This window comes from Aulostomus chinensis, chromosome 4, assembly GCF_037954235.1.
Source record: "Aulostomus chinensis isolate RoL2024-O1b breed Wild chromosome 4, RoL_Achi_v1.0, whole genome shotgun sequence".
NCBI classification, from domain to species: Eukaryota; Metazoa; Chordata; class Actinopteri; order Syngnathiformes; family Aulostomidae; genus Aulostomus; species Aulostomus chinensis.
In genome coordinates, this window is record NC_141323.1 from 23232357 (window position 1) to 23247801 (window position 15445).

A 15445-nucleotide genomic window follows, 5' to 3' on the forward strand; every position below is an offset into this window, starting at 1 on the left:
GATAAGTGTTTGTGTGTGTGTGTGTGTGCGCGCGCGCACAGGTCTGTGAGCATGTGTGTTCAGGGGAGTGTTGTTTCTAAGAGGATTTCGTTAATCTGATCGTTCCTGTTTGATCCGCTCGTTTTCGCAAGATTTACCCGCAGCTTAGAAAGGTTGTTGTTGTTGTTAGTGTCAACAAATAAACTGTATCAAGTTACCATATCGTATTCATTAGGGCTATTGTCAAGTCCCTCTGGGCTTGTGTGTGTGAGAGACAGAGAGGCTGATAGGATGGGAATGTGTGTGTGTGTGTGTGTGTGTGTGGTAGATAATGCCACAGGCTAGAATTCATGAATATCAGCAGTTTCTCACCATTTTGTTGGGTTAATCCCGTGTTTCAGTTGCAGAAATAGACATTGCTCTTGCATACATTACACCGGTTCCTGCAAATCGCATCCACACAAAGTGAAAAGTACCTTTACGTTAAGACACTCTGATGTAATGATGAGTGAAGTTTCATGTATCCAGGTCACAGGGTTTTTTTTGTTTTTTTTTTCCCCCCCTTTTTGCCTGTCTCAGCAGCACAGTGCCTTCAGCACAGTGGAAATTCAGATGTGTGGCGACGGGGCAGGTGAGTTTAGGTTTGGGTTTCTGTTAAGCTGCAGCGGCCAGTGGAAGGCAGAATTAAAAGTCTGACCTCAATGGGATTTTATTCGGTCAAGGTGAAAAATTGCTGACTGAAAAGGCTAAACAAGGGATGTTTCGACAAAAATGCGGGCCAGCAGATTTTATGATGGCACCCAAACCAGTTAGAGGACTTGGGTGGGGAATGGGATACAAGAGTCTCTTTGCTTGCCACCAAACCGAGTGTCATGCCTCCAAGCTATGCAATTATTTTTGCACTGAGTCCAAAATCAACTTGAGAGCAATGCAAATTATTTAAGACGCGCTTTTCAGGGCTCGCAATTATAATAATGATGATCTCAATTAGCGTTGCCATTGCCTCGGACTATTTAGCAGGCAATTTTGCAGCCTGGGGGCGAGGGTCTAAGGAGCTGACACGCATCGTCAGGTCAGGAGGGGATGGAGAGAGAGACAGAGAGAGAAAGTCTGCACTTTTAATCAATAAACTGTGAGACTATTTACCGTCTCAATCCCGCAAGGCAATGGTTCATAAACTGACCTAATTGGTCAGTGTTGAAGATGAAATGGATGATATGAGGACGTGGCATATAATTGAGAGAGGTGGAACGTAAAGCGCTTGGCCTCATACCATTACACAGAGATCTGCTCAATGTCAAAGAGAAATGGTGCAACATTTAAAAGTTTCTTCATTGTCTCGCCAAGTAGATTGACGCCGTACTCATGTAGGTACAGTGAATCGGAAGCGAAAGGAGCTAGCAGCTGTTTCGCTTCCCTTAAAATAAAGGACAGAGACGAGACAAAAACAACAAAAACAACAACAACAACATGATTTTAGAAGAAGTTGTATGATCCATTCCTTGGCTGGCTATACCTGAGCTATTTCCCCTTTTGACAGCTATGCTAGTTATCTACTGCTGATAACTTAAAGTCCTGTTTTTTAAAAGTTAATTAAATGCCTTTCCTAAATAGCTATGGAGTCCTTCAGATATATTCCGTGTAATTTTGTGTCTCCATTTTTCTTCCATAAACAAATCCACCAACTAATCACGACGATACCCTACACCAGGGGTGGGCAACCACGTGCCATGGAGGGCCGTGCGTATGCAGGTTTTCCTTCCAACCAAACACTTTAACAGGTGATTCCACTGATTAACACACCTTCAGCCACAGAAGAGTGTTAAACAGCGGAATCACCCGTTAAAGTGTTTGGTTGGAAGGAAAACCTGCATACGCACGGCCCTCCATGGCACGTGGTTGCCCACCCCTGCCCTACACAATATTTGTCCCAACTGCTGAAACTCAAAGAGCTGGTCAAGACAGCACAAACGGCTGGCAATCTTCACATACGATCTTTAATCTACGGTTTTTTAGCATCGCGACGGTTTTCTCCTTCACGACTTCCTTTTGCAGGAATCCAAACAATGTCAGTCTACCAGATGAATTTGCTGCGTAGAATGAAACTCGGGCAGCACTGCTTCCTCTCATGTTGCTCTGAGAGCAGAATGGAGAGACAGAGATACAGACTTCACAAGATTCAAAAGATTTGTTCTTTACTCACCCAGAGGTAGGGTGCAGGACACGGTGGTGCAGAGGCAAAGCGGAAGTTATACCATCAAATGCTACGTAGGTTCCTAGGCAAAAAAAACACAAACAAAAAAATAAGATGAATTAATGAACGGCTACGATAACTTTATCGTCAGATTTAGACAAGTTTGTAAAAGATTCGTGAGTCACAAAGCAGGAGGAGGTTTTATGACACGGTTGCAGACGTTTACCATTTGTTGCTGTTCCTGTTGTGAAAGCGATCATTTTTCCTGTGATTTTTAATGTGGTGGTGTTAAAATTAGGGAATCATCACACAAGATATCTGTCATGCTGGGAGGAGGAAGTACGTGGACCCAAAAACAGTCAGGATTTGAGCAATGCTTAATTTGTAAATGATAAGGTACCGGAACGCTAAGTACATATGACGGCTCAGGGGTGAGAGAGGGGCACAGGTCCCGGATCCTACACAGAAAACAACATACAAATGCCCACTTGGCATGATGTGGGACTTACAAGCCTCCATTTCAAATAATATCCATGGTATCAATGTTATGACAATAATTCACAGTTATTTCGCCTCCTCTGCGCAGCACAGGTGAATGCCCACATCACCACAGGTGGGACTTGGAGTCGACAGTCAGCAATTCGATTCTCAACAGGTCTAACTTGTAAAACAAAAAAGAGCTCACAATAAATCACACAAATCATCCATTATTATTATTACGGTATTTAAAGATTGGCACGGCGGCCTATTATTAGACGGTATGCTCACCATTTAGTTGTTCTAGACACCCCACATCACGTTAGACCCGGCTTGGCTAGCTGGAGGTGAGCCAGGCTAGCTGGAGGTGAGCTTGGCTAGCTGGAGGTGAACCTGGCGAGCTGGAGGTGAGCCAGGCTAGCTGTGGCGGCGCTAGCCTCCTGCTGCAGCCGCTTTTGATCGTCAACATGACCGCTGCAGCTGCCCTCGTCGCCGCTTGTGGAGGCTTTTCTGACTCGTTTTAAGCGTCATGCGACTCTTCCTTCTTTTTGAAAAAAAACAGCAAATTTAACTGTCTTTTTGACATGTTGGCGTTGAAATTGCAGCTGTTTATTTCCTCTCTGCTTGCTCCTCAGAGGCGGCGAAATTCGAAAGGTGATTTGTTTGTGTCAGGGGCGTGGTTTGTTGGCGTCAGTGCATCGACGGATCTCCGACTCTTTCAAATGACGTTGAATCTTAATGAACAACATGAAATTCTAAGGATTTGGTCTGTAAATTTATCTATGCACATTATTGTTGTATTTTAAACATTTTTAAAACGTTTTCATATTTTCTTTTAATACAAGAGGTGCCCAAATAAGTACCGGAACACAGGGAGGCCAAAATTCAGAGGTGCCGGATCTTGATCCGGCAGGATCAAATTAACCCCTGGGTTTGAGTGACTGGATGATTATTTGTTCAACTACAAAATACATTAATAAATACAAGTAAGGACACAACTGGAGCTGAAACAACAGATGGAAGCAAAAGATTCCACCATATGACGAAAAATGACAAAATACAGCCGAACTTGTTACGCAACAACAATCAGGTCGGAGAACATGAGGGAAGGAGCTGATCGGATAAGAGACACTGGGAAGAGGACTATGGATGGACAAGAGCGATGAACGGCTGAGACACAGGTGACTGACAAAGTGGGAAAACAGACAATGATAGGAAGTACAGCGAACAGGCAGGAGTTCCAAAAAAAAAAAAAAAAAGCAGGTCACGTTGATAATGCAGAGATCAAAACCGAGACCATGGCATTACAACCACAAAATGTCCCAAACTTAAAGTCTCTTATTTACGAAGCACTACCAAGTCCACGTCTCATCTGGTTACCTAGCTGTTATCTCATTGGTTGAACTCTGAACCAATCCAAAGTCTTTAGAACTTCCAGATTTTTGGGTATTTGGAGATTTCTGGTGTCTGTTATTGTGAGACTTCCTGAAGTACAAGTACGAGGGAAACCTATTTTTATTTTTTTATTAAAAGTTTTCTGTAAAACTGCACTGTCCATACAGGTTGTTTTTAATTTCGTTTTTTTAAAACTGGTCCTGCATGACCAAAGACAACAGAGAAAAAGTGGCACTCCCTTTCATACGGATGGTGGAAAGCTGACAGGATCCAAAGTGGCTTGTTGCCTTCCTAGGCAGATTCTGATAACGGAGAAGAGCCCATGGTGCCGTCGGAGCCCCCCCCCCCCCCCCCCCAAAAAAAAAACTTTTTACATACAGCTCAGACTGAAAGTACTTTTGAAAATACTATCGTGCGATGCTGGCTACAGAGAAGTTAAATACTTCTTCGCCATATTCTAAATCTTCCCTTTAACTTTTGAACATTTTCAACTAAAATACTTACATATAACACTTTTGAAGCTTCAACAACTGTTTCAATGAGAATTGCCTTTTCAAAAATCGACTCCTATTCCAGCACATTCTCTCTCCCCCAGTCCCATACCTCACTGCCACAGTATATTAGAGGGTCCTCTTTCCCCCATCATTCATGTGGAAAAGGCTTGCATCACCAACTACCCTTTCTTTTATTCATCGCACTGTAAATAACTCCACTTTATGAAAAGCAGCCAGTGTGACTCACAGATACCTCTCTAACCACAACCCATTATTATTTCATGGCCTTTGAAAGAAGGGTCTATAGCAGGCGCTCTCACACTTTAATGCCGGCGCTCCCTCTGATGTTGTGTAGTACACAGCGGCTCTTGTTGCACTCCGTATGCAATCCCTCACTTGAATTCACAAACACTTCCAAGTGCATAAATAGCACGGAAGATGTGTGCCTTGCGAGCTAGCTAATGCTCTGGAACGCCATTGCTGAGGAGATAACAGGAGCCTGCCATGGCTGATGCCTGGGACTGTCATGAGAGACGTGTGTGTGTGTGTGTGTGTGTGTGTGTGTATGCCTTTATGAAAAATGCTGTTGTTTTCAGGTCTCTCATGGGACATCATATGGTAAAGAAAAAGAACATGCATCAGCGTTACGATTAAATGACCAGCGGACATCATTCAAAGGGTCCCACGATGTCCCTGAGCACCCTTTGGAACGTGTAGACGGCTCTCGGCATACAGACGAGCTAATGGGCAACCTATTGGTCATGGTAGATTCCATTTGAATCTCAATGAGGGTGTCAGTGTGACCGACAAGGTGTAGTAGGTCTGCTGGAGTTGATTTAGGCACACTGCTTGTCATAGAGTTTTAACAGTCAACATCCATCAATCGAAAGGCTACAAGGCAGGTTTTTTTTTTTTTTTTCGTGCTTTTGAAGTGTCAAGAGGAAACTGCCGTCTTGAAGAATGATGGAAAAAATGAACAAAATTTCACATCATTGTTTTCTTTAAACGATGCTGAAGCCTAATGGTAATTAGCCAGACATTTTTTTTTTTTTTTTAACATGACTTAATAATGTGATTCGTGCCAAAACCACTATGGCAGTAGAAATAAGGGGTTAGTCACTCTTCAGAAAAGCCTTTCATAGCAGTTCTTCCGTGTGCACTGGAACATGCTTGTGGTACATGAAAAAGTAGTGGGCTTGAATCATACAAAGGCTAACCCATTACAGGTCCAGAGGGGTGGGCAATACAGTGCCTTGTCCCACTCCTCTAAACAAGACTCTAGGTGCTGGAAGCTGGAACAAAGCCTTGTAACATATACATTAAAATTTAATTGTTTTTTTTTTCCCCCCCCCTACCCTTCCTTCACATCTCAGCTCCTCAAATGCCAGCTAGATTTTCATGGCTGTGCCTTTGTAGAATAAAAGATAAATGTGCAACAGCGGTGTTTTTTTTTTTTTTTTTAAACTCTCTGATGCTTGAGGTAGACAGTTGCTTTTTAAATTCCAAGTTTTGGTCCTTTATTTTATTCAGCAGTGAAATGCCATGAATACAGAAAATAATAACGTCTGTTACAATTCTCAACCATGACCTTCTAATGTCAGAGAACCTTTAACGTATGGACACAGTACACAGTAATGAAAAGTATCAAAAAAAGTCTCCAAAAAGAAATAAAAAAAAAAAAAAACAAACTAAAAAAAAAAAAAAAAAAAAAAGAAGTTTTCACCAATTACATAAACATATGTTTGCTACAGTCCCAATTTACTGTATACATAGGAGGATCATATTCCCAATTATTAGAGAAGGATAGCAGTAGAAAGGATACATGACTCAACTGCCAGACATAATGCTTCATAAAGTATGCACAGAGGTACAAGCAATAAATACACACATTAGGTTAAGCCTTACAGCTACGCAAAGCAGATGCAGAAAAAGCAGGTTTGCTATTCTTAGCGAGCAATGAGAGTGAAACAGTAAAAATTCAGGTAAGTCAGAAAAGAAACACAGATTTTTTTTTTTTTCCTCTTAGAAAAAAGTCTGGTAAATTTATGGGTCCACCAACATTTTTTTTTTTTTTTTTTTACATAAGTATGCACAGTTATCAAAATACAGACAAAATTAACCCAGAAATTCCAGACAATCCTAAAATCTAGTGGAGGAGCAGATCGCAGTTCTGGAGGTCTTTCTGGTATCATGTGCAAGCAACTATTTTAGACATTTTTTTTTTTACTTAATTTATACAAAACCCATGCAAATCTACAGGTAATATGCATTCTGTGGCTGACAGGTTTTATCCCTCCCAAAACAGTATATCTGAGGTAATGCACGCCGATGCATTGTCCGTATATTTAGGCCATCATCCCATTGATTTTTATTATTTTTATTAGTTCTTGTTTCCAGTCCACCAAATGATTTTAGACATGCATGGTTAAAACACAATATTCCCTTACAGGTAATCTATACATTATCATTCTACAAATGTTTGAGGACAACCTATTACAATGCAAATCTTCCATATCTTTGACGCAGGGAATGTAAACGTTGGTTGGTTCCTATGAGACAAGGAAAACGTAACAGCTCTTGTGGCGTTCTAATAACTCGTGCAATCTGTCATAATTGTTCTGAATTTGTGGTGCAGAGGTAGAAGCTTTTAAAAAGCCTTTTTGGGTAAGTGGGAGAACCCTTTTTTTTTTTTTTTTTTTTTTTGAAAGACGTAGCGTCCTTTTTATTTGGTGTGATAAGATTATTAAGGACGTCGTCTTCAAGTCACTGACTCCAGCTGAGTATCAGAGCTTTTGTTCCTGGGCCCCTCTTGACGTGGAACTGGTGTGTGTGTGTGTGTGTGTGTGTGTGTGTGTGTGTGTGTGTGTGTGTGTGTGTTCTGGTCTGTACCGTATGTGTCTCTGTGTTAAGCTTTCATGGCCAACTTCTCGGCTTAAAAACAACATACAACACAGTGTTTCCATATTGGTCAGGCAGACGCAACGGCTGTTAGAGAACAATACAAACTCAGTTCTTTGACAGCGTACATTTGCTTGAGCTGGAGATATAACCCAAAATTGGCAAACCATAAATTCAGGGTGTGTGCGTGTGTGTGTGTTTCCGCGCATGTATGCTCGTCTGACTGAGTGTGTATGGTTGTTTTCTTTATCCCATACAAGAGGAGGCAGAATTTTGTGTAACTTTGGTTTACTGAAAACAGAAATGACCATTAAAGCAACAACACTTTTCTAGATGACATTAGCTGGGAGGAAATGACGGGACTCTTTTGAAAAAAGCTGACTAGCTATACAGAATACATCAGTGCAGTTGAGGGTTTGTATCCCTTTTGCTAACAACAGCTGTATCTGAAGCTCTGAACCACCAAGTATAAAGCAGATATCACCTAGAAAAGTTCACCCTCACCTTTGATATCCTCATCTGAAATGGCTATCATTTGTTTTTATGGTAACAGAGCCACATCATTTCATATCCACTTGAAATTATGACTTATTTGGCTTAACTAGATATTTTTCATGTTTGGTTAGCAATGTTTTCAGTTTTCGACACGGTTTGGAACAAAACCGCCACAGAAATAAGACTTTTTTTTTTTTTTTTTTTTTGACAGTGCCATTTAGAACATTACATAATCACCAGGTTAGGAACATAATAGTAAATAATAAAAACAAACAAAAACAAAAACAAAAAAAAAAACGACATGTGTAATGCATAAAATAAAAGGTTTAAAAACCCAAAACAAGCAACGGTGACACAATGATTCTGCACTTCCATGGAATACACAAATGTTTTGTTTTGGTCATGATCCACTTTTACAGTTTAAGTTGCTTTCTACCAGTCAAATCACAAACTTACAGTTCAAAGAAATCTCCAAAAGTGGACGTTCTCAAATTACACTTTCCTTCCTTCTCCTGATCATCTTTGTATAGGGCTAAATGAAACAATCCCAGAGGTTATTCGAAGGTAGTTTGTGGAACAAAAAGCTTCTCTTTGTACTAGTTTAAAGTGACAGAAGGCGGACCAAGAGGTGTTTGGTGGCTTCTGTCTTTATAAGCTATTAGCCATTGCTAGTGTTGGCTTTGGTTTCTAGCTGTTGCCTGTGACTGCTTGCAGGTAGACAAAGCTTTCGAACGAGGAGGTAAGGAGAACAGCGAGAAGAAAAGGATGCACAAATGTTTCATTAATGGTGTTTTACACAAACGAGCATTTTTTTCCCTCAAAGTCCAGTTTTTTTTTTGTTGTTTTGTTTAACTTTTAATCACAAAGACTGGAAGCCAACCTTTTTTTTCTTCTTTTTTTTTCCTTTTTTTGGACATTTGCAACATTGGTGCTGCAGTTCCATGACTGGTGTTATTCGGGGGGGGGGGGGGGGGGAGGAGGAGATGGCATTTACAGTTGGTGGTGTCTTAAAAATCATATACTGAAATTAATGATGGTTAAAAAAAGTTGAAAATAATATACTGGTTTTCTTCATAGTAGCAACATACAGGCAGTGACACAAATTTCTGAGACTACTCCTGTGCAAATGAGAACAGAGCAACAACTTGAATTGAACCAGCAATTGTCTCTAACAACTACTGTGAGTTGGGTTATTCACAAACATAAAATGTCTTCCTTTTTGGCAGTATATGAGGCCCCTAGCTTTCAACGGAACATGATTTGCTCATTTGTGTTTCCCGCCCCCATCCATCCATGAGTCCATCGTCCTTGTACTGTATGTGGCCACGCCATCTCTAATGAAATAGGTCTCCGAGAGTTTAAATCAGACATCTCATGCCTGTCATGGGGATCCCAAAGGGCTGCAACAAAGAGTTCCTTTGGCCCAGTCTCCATCCGGATGCATGCTCAATAAATAGTCCCAGTGGTGAGAGAGAGAGAGGGGGGGGGGGGGAGAGGGAGAGAGAGAGAGAGACAGAGAGAGAGAGAGAGAGAGAGAGAGCTGTGGTTGCTTGGACTGTGGGAGTGGTTTCTTAGTCTTGCAAGGAGTCTGTGTGAGGGAAACAGTGCAGCTGGGCGAAGGGATACATCCACCAAAAACCATATCCTAGTCACTCCAGGTCTTCTGATAAGTTCCCTTCCTCCAGCTCACGGTCCTCCTCCAGCTCTGGACTGTGATTGGCTGTCGTCACCAATGACATCGGACAGTCGTCATCCATGTTAAGTGGCTCCTCCTTCACGTGAACTGACGGCCTACAACACAACATTCAATATAAGGGGTTCGCAGGTTTAATCACACACACTCACTTTTAAATCTGCATATTTTACAGCATCTTCAGAAACACCTGAAGGTATAAAAAGATCGAACATATATTCATACAATAAAGAGACAACAGCTTCTAGGAGCATGCAATCACAAATGTTTTGCTGCATCAAAAATGCCATTACATGCATTATCTAGCAAGAAGTAACAACCGTGTTGTTTGCGAGACGCTAATTTGACATGATGCCTCACGTCTACTGTAAGTAAGTGCATGAAAATTTCATGAAAAACACGGCCCATGTAAGGCCGATAAGCTGTGATGTCTCAGACATGTTTGGCATTTAAAAGTTTACTGATGACACCAGGTTGAAATACATGAAAAAGGAAAAGGGAGGAAAAAAACAGGCCACATGATAAATAATGGAGAATTTCTCATCCCTAAGCCCCCTGGAGCAAAGGCAGAGGAGAGGCTTTTTTATCTAGTTAATAGAAAGCACAGCCACTCGTTAATATGCAGGGGCTGTGCATGTCGCTCCTCAAGAGGAAAAACCGGCAGCTAGGTTCTGCCATTAATCAACTTCAGCCCTGGCAGTTCGCTCGGACACCATGATACATGTTTTTAACTCTAAATGGATGAATATCTTTAGCCACTGTCAATAAGCGGCGGGCAGAAAGCAATAGGGCCGTGAGCAAGTCGCCTCTCCCTTCACAACAACAGAGGAGTGGGCGGAAGGAAGAAAGTGCTGGGCGACTAACAAGAATAATAATGCTGTCACACACAAACAAGGCCTAACATGATCTGGGGCCCTAGCTGGGGAGAGGTTTGTGCCACGATGATAAATCTGACAAAACCTAATTATTTCTGACACATCGAATGCATCCGAAATCCCTGCAGACTTCGAGAGAGAGAGGGAGACTTATCAAGTAGTAGTACATTAGGACTTGTCTCATAGCCGCTCTCCTGGGCTGCCTTCATCAGTGGCGAGGACGCACGGAGGGGGGGGGGGGGACTTTGAATTTGAAAAGAATTTTAAAAGGTACAGATGACTTTAATATTCAGAGGCAAATACTGTAAATTAATATTCTGATGTGGTGGGCCAAGGAGAGGAGGTTGATCTTAGCAGGATGCGAGCAGCGCCATGAATATTTCTGTTTTCGCCATCACATTCATCAAGGCAGTGTAAGTCAAAAGCAAAACACCCCAGTAAGAGGTTACAGACACTGTAAAACATAACACATGGCAGCCACTGACAGCACCGACTTGTTTAAAAATCCTGAATCAAATCACAATTGAGGGCAATTTTATTTTGTAATACTGTTATTATTTGGTGTAAATTGGTGCCACTAAATTGGTAGTTAATGGAATATCCAACTGATGTTGAAACAATTGTTTGATTCCCAGTTTATCAAGATAACAGGTTAGATGATGAAACAACTTGGATAAGTTTCTTCTACTCATGTTAAATTTGATTCTAGACAGTTAAATATAACCAAAATTTGGATTACATTTTTGCCAAAAGATCAACATTTTGCATCTATGTCAGCTAATTTTTTTGAATTATTTTACGACAGATTCATCCCAATATGTTATTCATTTGATTATTTTCAGACGATGCCAGGATAAAGTTGGATCTTGTATTGTCGTAGAATTCGAGAGAAATGTAAGTTAGATAATGACGGCTGGCCTTTCAAAAAATGTTTTGTGGAAAAAGAAAGAAAGAAAAAAAAAAAAAAGAAAAAAAAAAGGTAGTCGGTCCGTACTTGAATACATCACATTGATCAACAGAGTAGAATGAGATATCTGAAACCAAGGGCTCACGCACCTTTAATATGCAGCTCATTAGATATTTGTGTGGCTTTGAAAAATAATATGCCGGTGCATATTCACTGTTCCGACACTTTATTAAAATATAGCGATGAGCCATTTCGTACTTAATGACTAGCCGCCATTATTGAATCATTCACCAGTAAACGCTGGACGCTGGATTGCTGATTAGTGCCAGCAATCATGCAGCGGTATGTCAGGGATGCAAATAAGGTCATTAGTCCACAGGCCTAATGGTGGGCTGGGGGACAGGAGAGGTGTGGGTGGTGGCTGTGGTGGGGACCAGAGAGGGGTTGAGCAGGTGGGGGAGGTGAAACGGGCTTTTTTCATGATAAAGTTTGGGAAATTTGCTGAAGTTGAGGACGGTAATTTTGCAGAATTTGAAGCTAGTATAAAGTGCTGCTTCTTAAGCATACCCCTCAGGGTGTACATGAGTGTATTGCACGTGCCCACATGCACACACACATACACACACACACACACAAACACACACAGAGCATGGCCTGGGGCGAGCTGGTTTTGCGGTTAAGCAGATAGCATTAACCTTTAGACACTGAGGAGAGTGAGAGGTTTGTCTAATTGTTGGCATTGGTGTCCTTTCTGGAGAAAGGCCTTTAAGGTGATGTACTTTGGAGTTTAGTGCTACACGCCACTCCATTATTTAGAGAGATCCTGGAAAAGTCAGTCATGAAAAACACATTTCTTCCATTTTGAGGTTCTCGTGGCTGTGTTAACAGATGGAGGGAAGGAGGGAGGGATGGATGCACCACTCATGTCAGTGGTGATGCAGCGTGGCCAGAAAGAAAAGAAGAGGCAAGAAAGACAGTCAACGCTGTCCTGTTATTAAAAGTTAAATGACCTGGGGGAGTGGGAACTCTGGGATTCAGTCGAGAACTGGACAGATTTGCTCCAGTTAACACCCCATTTCAAAGAAGGGTAAACATGTCCGGATAGATTAAAGTATAGATGTCTGGATGGTCTCACCAAACACACTTCTCCTTTCTGAAATACGCAAAAGATGTGAGATAATGTCGCGTGAGCACTGAAGGATGAGCATTATTAATATGTCATTTCTGCCTTTGACTCTGAACATATGTGTGTGTGCGTGTGTGTGTGTGTGTGTGTGTGTGTGTGTGTGTGTGTGTGTGTGGTTTTGAGACATCAACAGCTCAGGTAGAACACATTTTATTTCAGACATTCCTGAAACTTTTTTTTTTTTTAAACACTCTTTTTCTCTCTGCTCCATTAAAATGGAAATAGGAGTGGGAGAGATTTTTAAAATAATTAATGTTACAGTTTCTAAATATTAAAGGGAAAAGTCTTGCATAAAATATAGTGGCTCAACTGCTGTAATGCAGGCGGTGGCGTAATTAAAGAGGAATGTGTAACTGAGCTTATTTATAGACTGACTGTTTTCTAAAATGTCAGTGTCATTGAAGTGACTGCAGCGGAGAGAGTGTGAACTAAGCCTTGCCCTCAGGTCAGAGTGATGAAGGAAACGCTGCTACTGTGGGTTAAATATCAGGCAATTACACTAACAAAGGCCAGAAGGACAGTCAATGAACTGGGTGTAGAGGTGGATGCTTTACCATCACAGAGGTACACAAATCGTGTGAGTTCGGTTTCCATCCAAATTTAGCGTAATTTAACAGTTTTCACATATTCAGCAAAAGAAAATGCAAGTTTGCGTGCGATTCCATCCACCTCTGGCGTGAGAATATGAGATGTTTGTTAACTATGATAAGCAGTAAAAGGAGTGCTCAGTCTCCCGTCTACAGCTGTGGAATGGGAGGGCACAGCAAGGTGACATAATTCACTCATTCTCTGCAATTGCAGAGATTTTCCATCATGTATGGGCCAACGCTTCCCTATCATTAAAGACATTTTTAATCGAAGTATTCAATTGAAGTTAACATATAGGAGTAAGAAAAAGCCCAAGAACAAATAAATATATCAAATAAATTCATCCATTCAAAAATAATGGATGACCTTAAAGTGTTTTTCTTAATGAAAAAAAAAAAAAGAGTCTTATTGTTTTGATATTTTGTTTCTTTTGTGACCAAAGGACAGAACATTCTGGGGATCTTGACAGATTTGAGATATAAAAAATGCAAAAATGCAAATGAAGGAAAACAAAAAAGGATGAATATAAAAGTTCCTGAGGGACATCAGAAATCGTCTTGATTAACTAATATTACAATGATGAGCCCTGACCATCACATGACTAACGGGTGATTTAATTGGCAGATCTTCCATCTGTTTATTTTACACTCAAATTGAAAATGCACATGAAGAGGATGGAAATGCACCTGGTATCTCACAAATAGAGCAGTGATTGGAGAATATTCATGTTCGTATCTTCCTGTAGAGTAAAGGTCTATCAATGAATCATGAAAATTGCTCCATTTCAGCAGCAGAGCAGCAGGAACTTACATGTGTACTGGTGGGGAGTATCCAGGGCTGCTGTGTCCGTTGGTGTCCAGGTGGTCAAGAGAACCGTTGAGGTCCTCATGAGCAGACTGCAATAGGGTGGGTGGGCTGCCGCTCAGCGTACCTGGAGGGCTGCCACCCAGAAGCCCTGGTGGACTCCCACCTAACAGTCCTGGTGGACTCCCCCCCATCAGTCCGGACGGGTCTCCCCCCAGGAGGCCGTGGCAGCTACCGCCCATTGGGCCTGTGGAGCTGTTGTTCATGAGGCCCGGGGTCCCCAGTAGGGGCAGGGAGGTTTCAGCCAGGGCAGCCTGCCACCGAGGGAGGAAAAGGAGGAGAATTGGTTGCAGGTAGAGCAGCAAGAATGAAGGATAAGGGATGATGATCATGTCAAAGGGGGAATGAAGTTTAAAAAGTGTAAAGATGAAAAGAAACGAGTCATATCAGTGCTGTTTACTCAAAGATTTGACATCTTCATTATGAGAATAATCTATTTCCACTCATTCACAGACTATTTTCGCCTTGTGACACCTTGCTGCCATCTCCCTCCCCCAGCTGCCGTTCATGTGCCCTTGTGTGCTTTGGCCTATTAAAAAAAGTCCCCAAAAACTTTACCTCCAAATAATAAAAACTCCTGACACTTTCGCCTGCTGTGCATTAAAGTTATATACTGTGATTAAATTTTTAAAGTTTTTGCCATGAGCAGCTCGCTGGCGTTCACTATGAAGCCAAATCATTTATGACAGCTTAGATAAATATTAATGCGCATGCCCTTGCATTTGCACATGCCCCTATCAATCTGAGGGGTGGCTGCTAGAGCTGAAAGGAGGAAAAGAACAGAAAGGAAAAAAAGGAGGGAGAGTAGCTTCCTGGTTCGACCACAGGGTGGCCTTCTGAGTCTGGAGGAGTGGAGAGAAGGAGGAAGTAAGGAAGGTGTGAGGGGAGATGCAAGAACACAAGAAGATAAAAAGGGAGGAATCTTATCATCAGGTGAGATGTTGCTTGCAAACATGAGTGAGACACCCCTGGTCAGCAGAATGATGTGGCAGTCTCTGGGTGTTTGGTTTCATACCTGTAAGCTGGCATTTAATGCAGTTCCATAGCCGAGACTGGAGGGCAGGTTTTTGACCAGAGATGGGCTTCTGAAAGCATTGCAAAGAAACAAGCAGTGAAAAGAGAGAAATTAAAAATTGCTATACAGAAGACACACAAGACATAAACATGAGTTCAGACTTCCAAACAGAGAGACAAAAGTGTTCCCTCTGATTGTCTAGCCATCATTGACCTCAAGAACCAGATCTAAGGAGAGAGTCAACAGGATTCATACCCTGTGATCTTCTGCGACCGGCGTTTCTGGTACTCCACCTCATCTACCGTCCACACAGCCCCCTTCACGTTCTCCACTCGCACGAAGCACTTGTGCAGACTGAGGTTGTGGCGAACGGCGTTCTGCAGAC

The 15445-nt window shown here is 41.8% G+C and overlaps 1 protein-coding gene across 5 annotated transcripts in view; it reads right to left on the reverse strand.

The window, feature by feature from the left end:
• Window positions 1-6015: 6015 nt before the first annotated feature.
• Window positions 6016-15445, reverse strand: part of LOC147263933 (forkhead box protein P2-like) — a 102677-nt gene continuing 93247 nt past the window's right edge. For 4 of the 5 annotated variants that reach the window (XM_086202309.1, XM_086202308.1, XM_086202311.1 and 1 more), the window contains 4 exons: window positions 15316-15437; window positions 15061-15130; window positions 13992-14299; window positions 6016-9723 (listed from right to left, as the gene is read on the reverse strand). In XM_086202309.1, the coding sequence (XP_086058435.1) occupies window positions 9582-9723; window positions 13992-14299; window positions 15061-15130; window positions 15316-15437 (642 nt within the window). In that variant the 3' untranslated portion in view covers window positions 6016-9581. The remainder of the gene's footprint in view (window positions 9724-13991; window positions 14300-15060; window positions 15131-15315; window positions 15438-15445) is intronic. The other variant, XM_086202312.1, reaches the window with a different exon arrangement.